The sequence below is a fragment of the Poecilia reticulata genome, chromosome 15 (assembly GCF_904066995.2).
Source record: "Poecilia reticulata chromosome 15, P_reticulata-male-v2, whole genome shotgun sequence".
Lineage (NCBI taxonomy): Eukaryota > Metazoa > Chordata > Actinopteri > Cyprinodontiformes > Poeciliidae > Poecilia > Poecilia reticulata.
Genome location: NC_088844.1, coordinates 24,222,685 through 24,238,937, shown reverse-complemented (window position 1 = coordinate 24,238,937; position 16,253 = coordinate 24,222,685). Strand labels below are relative to the sequence as shown.

At 40.1% G+C, this 16,253-nt stretch overlaps 1 protein-coding gene across 3 annotated transcripts in view; it reads right to left on the bottom strand.

Annotated features, from left to right (window-relative positions):
* Positions 1–16,253, bottom strand: part of LOC103477297 (serine/threonine-protein kinase VRK1-like) — a 17,383-nt gene extending 1,130 nt beyond the window's left edge. For 2 of the 3 annotated variants that reach the window (XM_008430335.3, XM_017309202.2), the window contains exons 1-12: positions 16,094–16,253; positions 13,940–14,074; positions 13,765–13,820; positions 12,845–12,914; positions 12,065–12,152; positions 10,956–11,064; positions 10,697–10,789; positions 10,410–10,542; positions 4,735–4,855; positions 4,089–4,150; positions 2,658–2,827; positions 532–681 (exon numbers count right to left, since the gene is read on the bottom strand). In XM_008430335.3, coding sequence (XP_008428557.1) covers positions 532–681; positions 2,658–2,827; positions 4,089–4,150; positions 4,735–4,855; positions 10,410–10,542; positions 10,697–10,789; positions 10,956–11,064; positions 12,065–12,152; positions 12,845–12,914; positions 13,765–13,820; positions 13,940–14,069 — 1,182 coding nt within the window. In that variant the 5' untranslated portion in view covers positions 14,070–14,074; positions 16,094–16,253. The remainder of the gene's footprint in view (positions 1–531; positions 682–2,657; positions 2,828–4,088; positions 4,151–4,734; positions 4,856–10,409; positions 10,543–10,696; positions 10,790–10,955; positions 11,065–12,064; positions 12,153–12,844; positions 12,915–13,764; positions 13,821–13,939; positions 14,075–16,093) is intronic. The other variant, XM_017309203.2, reaches the window with a different exon arrangement.

Genomic DNA, 16,253 nt, shown 5'->3' with positions numbered 1-16,253 from the left:
AGTGATCACTGGTTTTTGGTGTAAATAAAAATGCAGAGTCCAGTTTCACTTTAAAAAGCCAAAACACTGAAGTACAGTCGCCGAGTAATTACTATTTGTGCAACTGTAGAAAAGATTTGTAGTCTAGTTCTATGCTGTTTATGAACATCTGACCTGTACTTGTGCCTCAGGTTAAATGGACAATGACCATCAAGACTGGCCAGTCAAATTCGCCACATGCAGACACTACTGTCCTCAAAGCAGTCGTCCCCATTTTGATTTGGTTTCATTCACTGCATAACTTCACCTTCTTTCTTACTTTAAAAATCCTTTCATGTTTCAAAACTTTCCTACGTGATAAAATTTTGGAGACGCATACAACATAGTTGCCACTTTGGTTAAGAAACGGATTAACTTTTAAGGGTACACAATACACTGTATTCTGTAGAGCTGAGTGTCAAGAACCTACCAATTCAGATGAATTGTTAGGTTCAATTGTGGCACAATGTAATCAATGATTGCATAAAAGCCAGGTGTCTGTTTCTAGCTTACCTTACTGGACTCAGGTTTAGTCAGGGGTGGGCCTCTTGTGTAGCGCGCCGATACCGGTTTGGGCTTTGGGCTCTCCAGTTCTTCCTCGTCCGGGTCTGGAGTCACCAGCTTGACTCTGCAGGACCCTCTGGCTGTTCCTCCTTTCTGTTGCTTCAAGAAGAGTTGAAATATTAATACGAATGGAGTTTGCAACTTTCTTCAACTTGGCTTTCAGTAACACTCCTTCACTTTCAAACTGTGATCGCCCATAAAAGAGTCATATTTATCCAACTGTAATGGCAGACGATTCTGTGGCCTTTATCTCCGCTGACATTTCCTCTCCTCGCTAAAGCGTCAGTAAATGGCCACTTGTGTTTAACAAGGGATCAAACTGGCCAGCACTTTAGCATGGAAATGAAATGACACAAGGAGAGGAGAGGAAATTAGGAGCATAATTGGAGTTGCCCTCTGCCAGGTAAAGTGTGTGTCATCAGCTCCTTCTCACTGGGCTGTTGAGAGGCCGGTCACTGGGCCACGCAGGGTCAAGAAGTGATTCTGGGGAATGCAGAGGAGGGGGCTGTAGTCTTCTTTCACTGTCAGGTCTGACCATCTTTCATTGATGTCCTCCTCTTAGAGGTGGAGAGGGGAATGTCACCAGAAGGCTAAACCTGCCTTTCACTGCCATCACGTTTCTGCACTCTGAGGTCAAGAGACTCGGCAAAGAAAACCCTTAACGGCCAGCGGTGAGGTTGTTCAATGAATACAAAAATTTAATTATGACCAAACATTAAGCACATCCTTCTTTATGTCTATGGTTTGTGTATAAGGGTGTACTAAACAGAAGGCAGGGTGACCTCATCGGGTCTCCAAACCTTAACCTCTACTCAACAGCAACACATGTCACACGGCAGCAAGTAATTATTTAGAAAAACCTGAAATTAAGACTAATGAGTGAAAAACTGGCCAAATTAAGAGTAAAATTCAGCCAGAACATAAAAGTTCTTTAGAGGGTCATGTTAAGGTCTTCAAGGATGCAGTGGGACCCTGTTCCACTTTAGGGACAAACAAAACTGTTGACTTGTTGGTTGTGTTATCGTACTGGTTGTATTTTGGCGTCCTGGACTGGGATATGGAGGATGTAAGGTTGTAGCTAGCAATGGCAGTCCACTCATTTGGTGGGATTATGTTCACCTGCTTGACTCTGCTAGTCGACTGATGTCTAAAGGAAATATTGAGTTTGGACCTCTCAGGCTGTTGGAGAAAAAGCCCTGCCACCGGAGATCAGATTTATAGCTCTGTGAAGGGAGATGGATCAATTCAATGTTTAAAGGCAACCCAGAGTTACCCATTTTAAATTGGAAAAACAATCTTAGACCCAGGGTGGCCAAATTCTTTCCTCAAGAGCAGACATCTTGTATGTTTTAGAAGTGCAGCTTCTCCAACAATAGTAATAGTCAATTAAATCTGAAAAAAAAAAAAAACACCGCTGCCCTTGAAAAGATGACTACTTGATTCTGACATATTGATCATCATTTCCAACATGTGTGGAAAACAATTTAAAGTCAGATTTTTTTGTCATTCACTTCAAATAAAGTGTCTCATTCGGCAACTGTGAGGCCTTTTGGAAAATTAAATATTTGCATATGAAAAAAAGCAGAGCACATGTACTCTGCTGCACCTCTCCTCTTGTGCCTGTTCTCAATCTCACAAAGGAGGAGATTGTGAAACAAAAAAAATAAAAGGCTTGCAGCTCTATACTGGTCCCTAATGTTATTTTAAAAGCCGGTCAATACATTTGATTAGTTTGTAAGTGTCACAATTCTTTAATTTAGAATTGAGAAGGATGGAGCCTGTTGCACACAAACTAGCACAGAACTGCATCCTGATATGTCCAAAGGCAGTCGTGAAAAGCCTGGGCTGGGATGTGGTGGGATCATCATGAGAATTTTTTTTTAGCTCTTTATAAACTCTTGCTGAATTTTTGCATCCTCTGAAAATGGGAAAAGAAGCTTGCCTGAAAACTCTGACAATTTGAGTTTAGAGATATGTGTGAATCCTGCAGTACTGATCCTGATATGCATCAAGATGCCACGGCGACTACTTAGGAGACACTTTACACAACGATAATCATCTCATTTTGTTCTCACCTTCTCTCTTTTAGAAGACTCCTTGGAGGCTGACCTTTGGTGACTTTCAGGCACAGACAGGTCAAGTCCTCCTTTGACACGACAGTTCAGCAGGTCTTTAAGAAGCTTGTAGTCAGGCTTATCGTCATAGTCCAGAGTTCTCACGTAAATCAGAAACTCAGCTAGCTCATCTGACGATGGCAGAAAACATCACAAACAAATTAAATGGGGGGGAAAAACAATATAGACAACTCTGGATCAAGTCAGCGCAAAGCAATGAAGTCATTTAACAGCATTGCACTGCAATCAGAATGTTGATTCTGTGATGTTTCTTCCTATGTATGAAATCGTTTTCGGAAGTGAGGCGACGGCAACAAACACAGGATGAACCTGAAGGTCTCTCGCTGCAGATAAAACACCGACGGGCCATGTATCTCCTCACACACACAGCAGATCAGGCAAGCGTACAGCTATGGAGGTGCATCGTGTCATACACTGTCAGCCTCGATGGATCGCACACTGGCCAGGCGGTGTGTATGACACACACTGCAGCAGAACCTGTATCTCTCCCCCACACACACTCAGGTGGTTGATGCATTCTTTGGCTCTTATCTGCAGCGGGCAGCCTGGCTTTGTCAGTAGATGAGCGTGCCGCTCTGACCATACATCACACGCCGAGCCATCACTAAGGTGTGACCTCTCCGTATAAAGAGGAGATAAAATACAACTAACTTTGAAAGGCATGTCAATGAGACAGCCGTCCGTTTAATTGGCACAAAGGGAAAACGGATTCCCAGGTAACCGAGGGGGATTCTGGGCTCACATATTATGTTACACCCTTATTCCAAAGTGGATTACTTCCCCCCAACAAAAAACCATATTCAACATGCAATACCCCATAATAGGCTCTGTTTTGTTCTTTTTGGAGATTTTTTTTTCCTTTCATGTTTTTGGCTGAGGCATTGCGTGTCTGGACAGTTTTTCCCTCTGGTTTTAGATGCTGTGCAGCTGGAAGGATGTTTTTACTTTCTGATAGCCATGATGCATAATCATGGAAACAAGGTCTAATTTTTTTTTTTACACCTGGGAGCAGCTGATGAGCATCTCAAATAATACCTGAACCAGGACATCTATAAAACCATAGTTGCTCTTTGCCGAACTCAAAATTGAGCCTATTTTCACTGATCATGATGTTTGTATAACCTGATTGGTAAATGCAGTTGATTGAACATGATTTTACAGCGCGCTGTGTCCTCTTGATGCCTACCCCCCTACCTGAAGTGTCCTCAACCGTGACCTTCTCTTTAGATCCCATAAGATCAGCTCCAGATTAGACAGAGGCGCCTTTCCTCCTTTCCTTTGGCTTCACGTCTTACTTCCAAATTCTCAGTTTAAGCTGAGACGTCTAAATGATGTCCTGTAACCTGAAGCAGCCCCGCAGCCTTGGCTTACCTGTGCTGCTGGCTTCGCTCACTGACAGCTGCTGAACCGAGCCAGGCAGATTATCCATCAGTCTAAGAGAGGAAATAAAACGAGGAGGAGATGAGGACACAAAGACGCAAGAGAGACAGAGTTCAGGGGCAAAAAGCAGGATGAGAATAAGGCAGCAGGAAAGGGGAGCTAAATCCCAGCTAAATCAAGCTGTCACACAGAGTGTTAACACTTATCTGGGGTCAACTACACTTCTTGGATTATTAGTGACCATGAATATTTGCACAGCTCTGCTGCAGAGCACGAGATATTAGCCTGCAATCATTGTAATACGGCAGTATGAGAAACCACAGAACCAGAAGCTGAGTTAATTTAAAGAGAGTGTAAGATGAAATATTTTCATACATATTTAGTTTGACAAATGTCTGCCATTAGAAGAAGCCAGGAGCTGCTTTAAATCAAAATACCTCTGCTAGCCACTAGGGTTTGATCCAGTGAAGATGTGCAGAAAGCATTCCAAGTTAATCAGTCTTTTTTTATCACTATCTCACAGAGACAATTTAGAAAACCCAACCTTCAATACATTTATAGGCAAATAAAGCTGCTGCATCCTGGAAAACAACACAAATCTACCCAAATACCAAAATTAGCACTTGTGACAACTTACTTGATTTTGGCCTCTTGCACCTGAAGGGGGTTTTTGAGGATGTTGTCCCAGGGTAGTGACCCACATAACCAGTGAAGAAGACAAAACCCCAAGATCTGGAGGTCACCACGTCTTGAGGGCGCTATAAAACCGAAAAGAAGAGATCTTCAACCTAAAGGTTGAAAATCTTTAGGTTGGCAAGATAAATGCCAGGTGAATTTATCAAAACACCTCTTAAAACAGAAAAATTGTAATTGCATTGTAAAACTAGACAGGTCGATATTTTCACAAAAAGTGAGTTTGAGAAGTGGCAATTTAAAGACAACTGATCTAATACCAATGGAACACTTATTTATTCAAGATTTCTTTTAGAAAATTAAAAAGAAAAACAAATAATGTCTTGTCAATTCACATGCTTATACTTTTGCAGAAATGGAAAATGATAAAGATAATTTTATACATTTTTTGTAGGAACCCTAGTAACAAGGTTGAAAAGCCAAAAAGCATTGAAAATGCTCTTTTTCCCTTTCCATAACTAGAATAAAGGTTTCTTAGACCTCAAACTGCATGTTAAATCTAGAGAATCCTGTGGTGAAAAGGGATTCTGTAGGATATCCAGTCCCGACTTGGAACAGTTTAATTATTGATGGATTGACTGATGATCAAATGCAGATGATACTTCTTAAAAAGTGTAGTTTCACACCAACAGGAAGTTCCTGAGCATATGGCAACTCTGAAGATAACGTGCCTTTTTGTCTTAACTTAATTATCTGTGTGTCTGCATTTTAAATGCATGGCGATATTAAGACTGGCAACAGATACTAACTAAACAAGTGAGTAAAACAAAGATTTAAACAATTAAACATAATGTCAGGATAAGTTGTTGACATCAGGCCAGTGTAAGCTCCTATGCACTAAGAGCTCTTATAACAAATCATAAGTGTGTTTTTCTCCATCTTATGGTGAGCATACGAATGACTGCATGGATCTACATTTATGTGTGAGGCCTGTCGATACTTGGTGACCATGTCCAGTAAGGTTGAGCCTGGGGAGTTTTAGTAGCTCAATACAGTAAAGGCTGCCACATGTCTAGGGAGAAATTACCTATCGACTGACTCCAGCAGAAGGGAGAAATCACCTGCCCGAGCTGCTGCCAGCATTGATCCTCCCCCCGGTCAGCCAGCAGGCTGGTCCAAAGAGGAAGTGTGGCCACTCGCACAGAGGATCAGATTAGGAAGGCGGTAAACTGATTTTAAGTTGACGTATTTGTGAAATTAAAATACTGTGATTTGGCATAATCAAGTTGTCGTCCTCAACATGAATAATGAGTGTCAACTCCAAGTGAAATGGTGCGTTTCAGGCACGCGTTCAGGACAAACATGCGCCTGACTCACAAACATGTATGTTGGCTGCAATGAAACAAGCTGAAAGTAAAAAAAATGTTTAAAAAATGCTGGTTAAATATGCTTGATGACAGAATATATGTTTATATCTTTTATTGCAACTAGTTGTCTCCAAGACTCAGTCATGGGAGCGACAGTTTAAGCAGACCTCCCTCACTCCAGCTAAATCCTGGTTGAAAGATCCCTAGAATGAGATATAAAGATACAATATCTCAAGCAAGTCCTGGTCTGCCCTAAAGCCTCCTCACAATGGGGCATGTCTGACACACCTCCCAAGAAAGGCATCCTTTCAAGATCCTCAAACCACCGTAACTGGCTCCTTTCATGCAGAAAAGAACCGACTTCACTCTGACCTCCTCTTTTCTCAGACCAGCAAGACTAAGAAAGAAGCTCATTTCAGCATCTTAGGTGAAGCTGGTTTAATTGTGACCTCCAGGATGAGTCAACAATTTTAGTAGGCCACCCAAGGTTCTGTGTCTTCTTCATCGTAGGTAACAGCTCGCGTTGTGGTTCACCGGACTGTCGGCGTCTTCAAAACGACTTTGTATTCATAGATGCTCATGTTGTTGTTTCTCATCTGTCGTTGACTTTCTCTACACTGGGGCATGATGCGTTTGCTTTTTAGAAACTTAAAGCCTGGATGAAGCTGTCAGCTTCTATATAACGAGTTTTAATGTTCTTCTTTTTTTTTTACCTCTTTTTTTTAAATTCTCTTTGTCTTTCTGTTTATGCACTGTCACATGCTGTTTTTATCTTAATTGTGTGAAGCATTTTGAAATGCCTTGCTGCTGAAATGTGCTATACAAATAAAATGTGATTGATTGATTGATTCCTTCATTCTACAGGTGTGGCAGTAATCAGGCTTCAAGTGGGCGGTGAAATAAACTCAGCTTTTAAGAGAATGTGGTAGATCACAGTAAATTAATTATTAAACAGGGGAGTGGGTGGAGATTACTTTTTCACTCAGGACCAGGGTGCTTTAGATAGCTACCCCCTCGCCTGTTTCCTTTAAAAAAAAGCATAATTTCTAAATTACTTTTTGTTATGATTTTGTAATACAATTTCTTAAATTATCTGAGACATTTAAGTGCGACAAAAGAGCAAAAACAGAAGAAATCTGAAAGGTACTGTAAAAACCTGCTCTGAAAGAAAAACAAAGAGTCAATATGTATTAGCTCCAAACGTGATTCTGTCATCATCTCGTCTACTTGATCTTAATAACTCTGATATCAAGGGTCAGGTCTGTTTGTCCTTGTGAATTTAAAGTATGTATTATGTCCACATTACAGTGAGGCTCTCTATAGTTGTAAATGATTACATAGCGACTTAATGCTTCCAAGAGCCTGTTGGAGGAGAATAAAGATGAAAAATACACGCGATACTGACACAGGAAAACGGAGTCCAATTCCCAGAGCAACATAATGGATTAACAATTAAAAAGATCAACAGCTACATTAAACGTTGCTGCCCTCTGCGTTCGCTCTGGGCGCGATAACGCTGCTCATTATGCCACTTTATGTGTCTGCTATTCTATATTTATGTACATACTTTGCCCTCGTATGAAGAATGGCAAAGGACAACAAAAAGAAGCATGCCTGCGTATGTGCATGTACAGCTTTCACATAAAACCTGGACACAAACAATCCATAAATACATCCAACGCACCGGCTGTGTTCCCATCCAGCTTCAGACAGCGAGCTGAGAAAACGTTGGCCGTGCTGCTAATTATCTCCTATTGTTATTCAGATTCCCTTAAGCACAATGCTGTGTCGCGCTCTTAACCCCTCTGCCTTGCAGACTTGTTGTTTGGAGACGGTCATCAGTCCGCTGTCCGCCCACCAAATGGCACTAATTACACCGTTTAGCTCCGGGTACATAGGTCTGCCACTAGCAGGATGTGTTCGCCAAGGCTCATCATCAGCAACCTGACAACATCTTTGTGGGAATGAATGCCACCGGGTCGGTGAGGGGCAGATATGAGTCTGGCTCTTGAGCACGTTCTGTCTGTGTCTTAGCAGATGTTTAAAGAGGAAAATATCAAAGCGCATTACAAAGCTTTCGTTAGCTAGAATCTGACACTGTACGTTGAAAGTCTCTATTTTCAACTGTTCTTACAGCTCCAATACGAGCACACACTGAACCAGACAGAACACTGGTTTATTTCCTTATAAGGATCAAAAGAAGGAATTTGAAGACCAAATATAATTTTACAGTATTTAAGAAAACTTAAATACTGAATAATTTAAGGACAAACAGGCTTTTTATTAATTGTATTTCGAAACAGCCAAGAGGTGACCAATTGAAAAGGTATGAATGTGGTGAGGACATATTTATTCTCCGCTACTGAAATCCATCTCTCCATTAAAAACATCCATTACTTTAAAAATAACTGGAAAACCAAATGCATACGGACTCCAGTGTTGATGAAGAATGACGGGTAGTGTCACTGAGAAATGCGTCGACTGTCATGGCTGTTACATCATCATGAGTAAAACACAGACTGACTATGTGTAGAAAAGTGAGACTTGCAAAACAACAACATCAACATCGCTCCCTAGTAAAAAGTATTCTGGTGATGCAGTTCCCGAGAGAAATGTGAGTGCTGGTTCACTGTGTGCATCAGAGTAACAATGCTGGTCAGAACTGGTGCAGACATCATCACATCTAACTGAAAGCTTTAACAGTATTTGTGTGTCAAACTACAGTTTTTAATTACGAGCCATCATCCCCCACTGTGGTGAATTACCAGTCGACTGGACTCAATAAAGATCGCTGCTAAATCCCAGATTACACTCTAAACTCCTGTTCTTACAGAAGGGTTTCCTGGCGTTTCATCAATCGGAACTTCGGGTCTAATCACCTGTTGTAAGTTGCAAGCAGGAACATTTGAGAAGGAAAGATTGTAAAGCTGACGATAACCACCATTTGAAGAAGTCCTTTTTTCCCTTCCCAGTGCAGTATTACACCTGACGCAGTTTTTGCAGAGCTGAATGACTAATACAAACCTTAAAATGGTAATTACTCGGTCAGAGTGGTTGCAAACCCACAGTATCGAACTGCTGAGCGGCGGAGCTGGTCGACGCAGAGAGCACAGAGGTTATCGGTAGCTCAGGTCTCACGCTAACCAAACATCAAAGCCCTTAATTAATGGGAGGATGAATACAAGATGCAGGTTATGACTTCAGCTAATTAGGGAATTGTTGAACAGAGACAGAGCTGGGGAATTCAGTGGGGGGCATGGATGGGAAAATCAATGGTCAATGAGAAAAGGGAGCATGTAGGCAATTTGCCAGTTAATGTGTTCCCTATATCAGCTGGTGGAGGCAGAGGGCAAAAAGACCATTTTATTTGGAGTGATGAAGTAAAGAGTGTAAATAAACCAGGTTGCAGTAAAGACACCATGAAATAACAAGTCATTTATTGTCCCTTAAAATAATCAGCCTGATGTTGACTTTGATATACGACCTCCTGCCACACTGACAAGCATCTGGGTAGGCAAGTGTAAAAAGTCAGAAACTAAATTGAGAATTTATTGCATAGCATTATTTGTGAAAATTGTAACTTTTAACTTGAATATTATTAAACTATTCCTAGAAAATAAATGAAATTTTACTTAATTTTTTTGTTTAAAATTATATTTCTGAGTGTCTACAAATGTACATTTTAATCCATGACCCCCTCTTTCAACAGGGTGACATAATGATGTGGAACAGAGGTTTATCACTCAACTCAACTCCTGTCTTCATCCCACCTCACACTAAGAGACTGGGACAAACTTTTCACAACTGGGAATGGGGATACAGTTGGGTAAAATAAATTGCTAAATAAAGTGTGTAGCCAGTTCAAGATTGAGCTTTGTTTCTTGCATAGCCTTGTGTAAATCATTGGAAAAAGATTTAAACCAGACATTTTGTGTTGTTTAAAGTGGTCCAACTAAACATTATCATCCAGATGTTTCACACTGCTACCCTTGTCACTCCAATCTTTATGCATCTTCTTCACTGCATGTAAAATTTGAACGTGCCTTTCATGTCAATCAATCAATCAAATTTTATGTGTATAGCGCATTTCAGCAGCAAGGCATTTCAAGGTGCTTTACATAATTAAAAAACAAAATAAAAACAGCATGTGACATTGAATAAACAGTAAGAATGAGAAAGAGATTTTGGGGCGGGGGAGAGAAAAAAAAGTCATGTGGGCCTCTAATTATTTCTAGAAGAGTTTGCAGGTCTGGTCAAGAAAGAGAGGAGCAATTTAGCAATAATATCCACGGGAACTAATTGGATGGCTTACCAACTCCATTGTGGGCATCAAGGCTGGTGTACTCAATTGTTCCGTTGTGGCCCTTTTTTGGGTTTTCCTTGTACTCTTTATGGACTCCATCAGGGGCATATCTATAGGAGAGTCCATAGTCTGCAAGGTAAACCTGGAGCAGTCAACAGGAAACAGGCCTGAATGTTACAAATGTCACATCCAGTTTGGTAAGTTTAAACAGAGCCCTGAAGAAAAACAGCTGAGGTTAAAGGATGACGTAACCCTAGATTTTTATACAACAAACACCAATCAGCTATGTGACTGACCTGGTCCGGGTCTCTGTAACCCAACATGAGGTTGGCAGCCTTGATGTCAGCATGGACATACTCGTTTTCATGAATATACTCCAGAACATCCACCTGCCACGGACACCAAAACTCAACCACCAGCATTAAATTGCAATCATAGACAACTGAATCTTAGGAAACAGTGCAAGACCTTGGCACTTAAGATCCATGCTTAATTACTGCAACACCAAAGAAAAGAGGAGCACAGAGCGTCATGATATCATGAGAAGTCCCTCACCAGTTTTTTACCAAGGTGGAGTACGGTGGTCTTCTTCAGTCGACCTCCGTTGCGCTCACAGATTTTCTGAAGGTCACAACCCAGCCGGTCCATGGCCATGAACCGGTACCTGAGTGGGAGAGGAACCAGACTGATTGTTAATGCCAACTACATGTTCTGCTTGAACCCAATAAAAACAAACACAGGCTTTTGATGATCTTTCAGCCTTCAAAAATGCTGCTGGTATTGTGTTCCTCACTGAAAAGCTTCATCTTGATTAACATTGCACAACGATGTAAATTGTTAATCAAAAATTGCTTTATTTTTTTAAGCAAAAAATAAATCTTATTTATTTGAAATAAAGCCAATTGCTTGAAATGTTTCAAATAAATCATTACATTTTAAAATTGAATGACATTCGAGCCCATGAGGAGTGGATGTAAACATTTAACCAGAAGTCAAGCTGCTTTTTCTGATCCATTTATGCCCTTTATATAGTCATTTTACATACAAAATAGTATTTTTTTTTTAGTATATCTTATTTTGTTATTTATACCTACATATTTAAATAAAATGAATATATCCTTGTTTTATTCCACACAATACTAAAATCTTTTCCAACATTCCAAAACAATTATTAACGAGTGGTCAAAATAAGTTCATATTCATTTTTATTTAAAAAAGCAATACAGAAGTAATCAAATCCAGAATCAATTTTGGAATAATCCTGATTTTCAGTCTCAGTTTTCATACCTCTTGAGCTGCTCTCCACTAGCCATCAGATTACTGTTGGGTTCAGGCGATCCCCCCCTAATTAGTACCTCATTAAGTAGAATGATGTATGCTTGTGTTGGATCTCAACAGACACTGTCATGGAAAAGCTGCCAAACATGTAGAGATTCTAATTTCATAGTAAAAAGAAAACGTAGTTTGGCTTAGATTTAGAAAGTTTCCTCTGAATGAACTATGCAACATATTTGTTCTTTTGACAGACATTTTGCAGAAGGTTTGTTCTTTTATTTTTGGAGTTCCTCTTTAAAAATCATCCTTTTATTGCACTGTAAAGAAAACCATTTCATTCTTTAATTGAGTGGATGTAGTCTGGCTTTCAAAAGGACTCATTTATCTACCGGAGGTCCTTGTATTCGGCCAGTCCTGATCCCCAGTACGTCGGGATACCCAGAAAGCTCAGCTTCTTTGCTCTCTTCCATTTTTGCACTGAAAGAATAACAAAAGAGGAGCAATTATGAGTTTGTATAACTGAACAGTTCTGTTAGAACACTCTTAAAGTTTGCCATTAGCAAATCTGAAATCATAGCGGGAGGCCCGGCGCTCTGCATCAATCACCTGGAGTTAGTCTGAAGGAAATAGCTGCCAACTAGAACTTTTTATTCACTCATTTCTCCCATTTCTACCAGTCATGACCCATGCAGTCTTTTATAGTGTTTGACAGAAACTTTGAACTCTATAAAAAGTCCCAATATTTTTCTCTAACAATGGATTTGTCCCTGCATGTCTAAGGAAATGAGCACACAAGCAGCAGGCTGAAGGCTGCTAACACACAAAGAGGCCACAGACAAAGTGGTGGGCCCGGCTCAGAAGCTTGATGGCGGCTGGCCTGACTGGCTCTCAACCAGGCTGGCAGGTGGTCAGGGGCTCTGTGGAGGCCCAGGCATCATTACAAGTGAGTGGCTTTCTCTCCTTTGCTCCTCTCCAAACGAAGGCATTGGAGAACTCAGACAAGCGTAGAGAGGAGGCCCCAACTGCCACTGGGGTGCGTGTTTGCTTTGGTTTGTTATTAATTACTGCGTGCCAGGCAGAGAAACCTCTGCGTCTGCAGCCACTTCATCAGTCAAACACACTCACGCCCCGGCGGGCTGCCGGGACGCGGGACAGGTTGTGCTACTCACCGCTCTCTGGTTTGGCTGCTCTCTGGTAGAACTTGAGCTCAGAGAACAAGGGCCCATTCTCATGATACTCCTGCAAGCACAAACACAGCGTTGGCCCTTTTTTCATTAAAAGTTAAAACACTAAATTATTCAAATAGGCCACTTCAAGTCACAGATTTTATCTTAACATTCCTGATTTTGCTTTTTTATTTTTTATTTTTTTTGCAGTACCTTACGGAAGTATTCACAACCCCTGATTGTTCTCAATTTTGTCGAATAGAAACCTGAATGTATTTCACTGGGATTTCATGTGATAAACATAGAAGTTATAGAAAAACAGCAAAGTGGAAGAAAAAGGACACATGGCTTTAAAAATGTGTTTCAAATAAAGTCTGGTGAGAGGCATGATTTACTGGACAACCAATTGCCTCCAGAAGTCGTGCTGACATTGGCTGGTTATTGAAATAAAAGTCTAGAGCTGCAACAGTAACTTTCATTTGTAAAAACTAATGAAAGATGGAATGACATTTTGACCTGAGGAATACATCCTCGACAATTACAAAGCAGAATTAAACAAATAAATGAGCTTTTGCTTGATTCGGATGCCTGCCATTTCACCTCTTTGCCATTTTGTACCTTGGGTCTTCTCGTCACAGTTTTGATATATGTAAGGCAATTACAATAACTACAAAAATGTCTACTTTTTAAGGTTTTTCTTCACACCTTCAAGTAAAAAGAAGAAATCATAAAAAATGGGCACAGTTTTTTTTAAGACTTAATTTTCTCTTCTAGTCAAATTTTATTACCCTTAAACGAGTTCTGAAAGTGACCAAGTCAAGTTGTGTTTTGTGAGGTTTAAAATAAAAAAAATAAAAAATCTTGTTCCACTCACAGAGAAGTATAGTCCAACACAGAATCAGACCGATTTTCAGTGTACTCACCACTTTTATGACAAAGTCTGTGTCTGATGCAACAGGCTTGCTCACATCCTGGGAGGCTAATCGATATCGCAGAAAAAATGGTTGCAAACAGTTAAAAATATATATGCAAACTGAAGGTAGAAGTTGTCATGTGTGCATATACAAAGTGTTTTCAAGTAAACAGTTTAATTATTACCCAGATAAATCAGTCCAAAGCCTCCTTGACCGATGATCTTCCCCAGTCTCCATTTCTTTTTCTCGGTGTCTGTCAGTATGAAGTCATCTGGGAGGGGTTTGGGCAAGGCACGCTTCCTTGGGGCTGCCATGACAGCTGAAAAAGTTTCAAACAACATTTCTCAACGTTAAGGCCAGCTTAATGCATCCTAGTCCTAACAAAAAATACGTTTGCAGGGTTTTATTTACCAAGAAAGAATGAAAAACAAAAAAAAAAACTACTGGCTCTAATAAGGTTTTAAAATTAGATGAGTTGCATACCGTTTTGGAAAAACACATGATCTATTTATAAAAACTAGATCAAAATGCAGAATTACTATCTAAAAAATGAAACCACAGATCAGTGTTGAAGTAGGCAAAAAGACGTCAGAAGTGACCTGAGAAAAATAAGCAACATCCCTGCAAATTCACCCCAAATTCAGACTGAAGTTCTCAGAACTCCTACATCTTAGACTCATTTTCCTTAAGAAGGCGTACTGAATGTTAAAGCTGATCACAGAACACTTAGACAAAAAAAGCCACTTTCTCAAGCCTCAAGCCACTTTCAGACAGATGCCTGCTATGGGACACGTTAGTTTGAGACTCTGGAGGCTTCAGGAAGTAATTTATTAGCCAGAGGGAAACCAGTTAAAAATATTATTAATAATACATTTAACTGAAGCACCTTTCAGATCACTCAAGGACACTTCACTGTAAAAGACAAAAAGCATCAGAAAAAATGTCATAAAAACTCACAAAGTATAACTGGTAACTTTTGTATCTTAAACAGAAAGTGTCAATATTCTTGACGCCTGGCAGAGTTGGGGGTCATCCAGATTTGGGGAGCAGGGTGATTAAATAGTCAACCACTTGCCCCCTTGGTACTGACAAAAATAAATACATAAATATTACAATCTGCATCACTGTCAGCTCATCTAAAACAATTAAACAGCTTATTCACAATCTACAGTACTCTTAACATTTTAAATAGATTTTAGTAAACACCTGTTACTTTAATTTTGCAACAGAAAAGAGCTGTCAGTGAGCTGTCACATGATTTTACTACGGTAAAGCTGTGATTGGTCAAAATGTTCATGTCTTTCGCATTATTTATTTCTTATTTAATCTCTGACATTACACCTATTAGCTACACAATTAGGCTTAGAAAGAGTTGGTAGTCAAAATAATTCCACAACAATAGCACAGTTGAGTTTGTTTTTGTTGTTCAGCCGGAAATGTGCTTGTATTTTGCTTGTAAAAGGGGTAATCTGATGACTGAGGACAGGTTTTATAGCGAGATAGTGAATGGTTGTTGTTAGGCCCATCTGATTTTACCTGAATCCGTCAGGAGGGAAGAAGGTGTAAAAAAGGTTAGAAATGGTTGGAGAAGAGAGCTTCTTCTCTCTGAACAAACAATATGGTAGCAGTGAAGCAGACGACTTCTGGAAACAATGACCGATACAAAAGTTGAGATTTTTGGCTATAACGGTTCATCTAAAGTCACACAGATATAATTAGTTTGTGAGAAATTTTATCCTAAAATATATCAATCATGCCACAATCATTGGTAATAAGTTAGTAAAAGAAGCCCAGCTGACTTTTCAGAGAGCAAACCAGAACAAACTCCTAAACCCAGATGACAAGCATGGAGGTCGTGCAGAGGTCACTTTGCAGGCACTGAGTTGAATATGAACTTTTGTGTATTAGATTCAGATGTAAGGCCGTCTGGAGTCCAAACTGACTGAAATGCGGTGTTGTCAAGAGGAGGTGGGTGGCTAACAACGAAAATGACTAGTGAGTGTTAATCCTGCTAAAGGTGTTTTGTACCAGCTGCTGAATGACGGGGGTGAACAAAATCGAAACTTCTGTCCATCATATGATTTCCCCACAATGACGCAAATTAGGAAGAAAAGCCAATTCCGCTGCTTTTCAGCGTCCATGTCAGTGTTTAGGTCAGAGACCGTTAATAGCAACATGAAACAACCTCATTAGGTGAGTTTAAAGTGTGATCATATCGACTACTATTCGCCATCAGCTCAGATGTCAGATGATGGTTCAGGCAAACAAACGTTCGAGATCCAGATTACAATCAAAACTACGTCGATTAGAAAACAGAGAGCTCTGGAAAATTACTTACCTGTTGAAGTTTGTAAGCACCTCCGAAGGTAGTGCTTAGCAACCCAACGACAATTCGGTAAAACAAAACGTCCTGAAATCTTATTTGTCAGTCACAAACTACGACCACGGCGCTTAGAGATAATAAAAGTCAAAACAATTCACTTTCCGGAAGTTGTCCC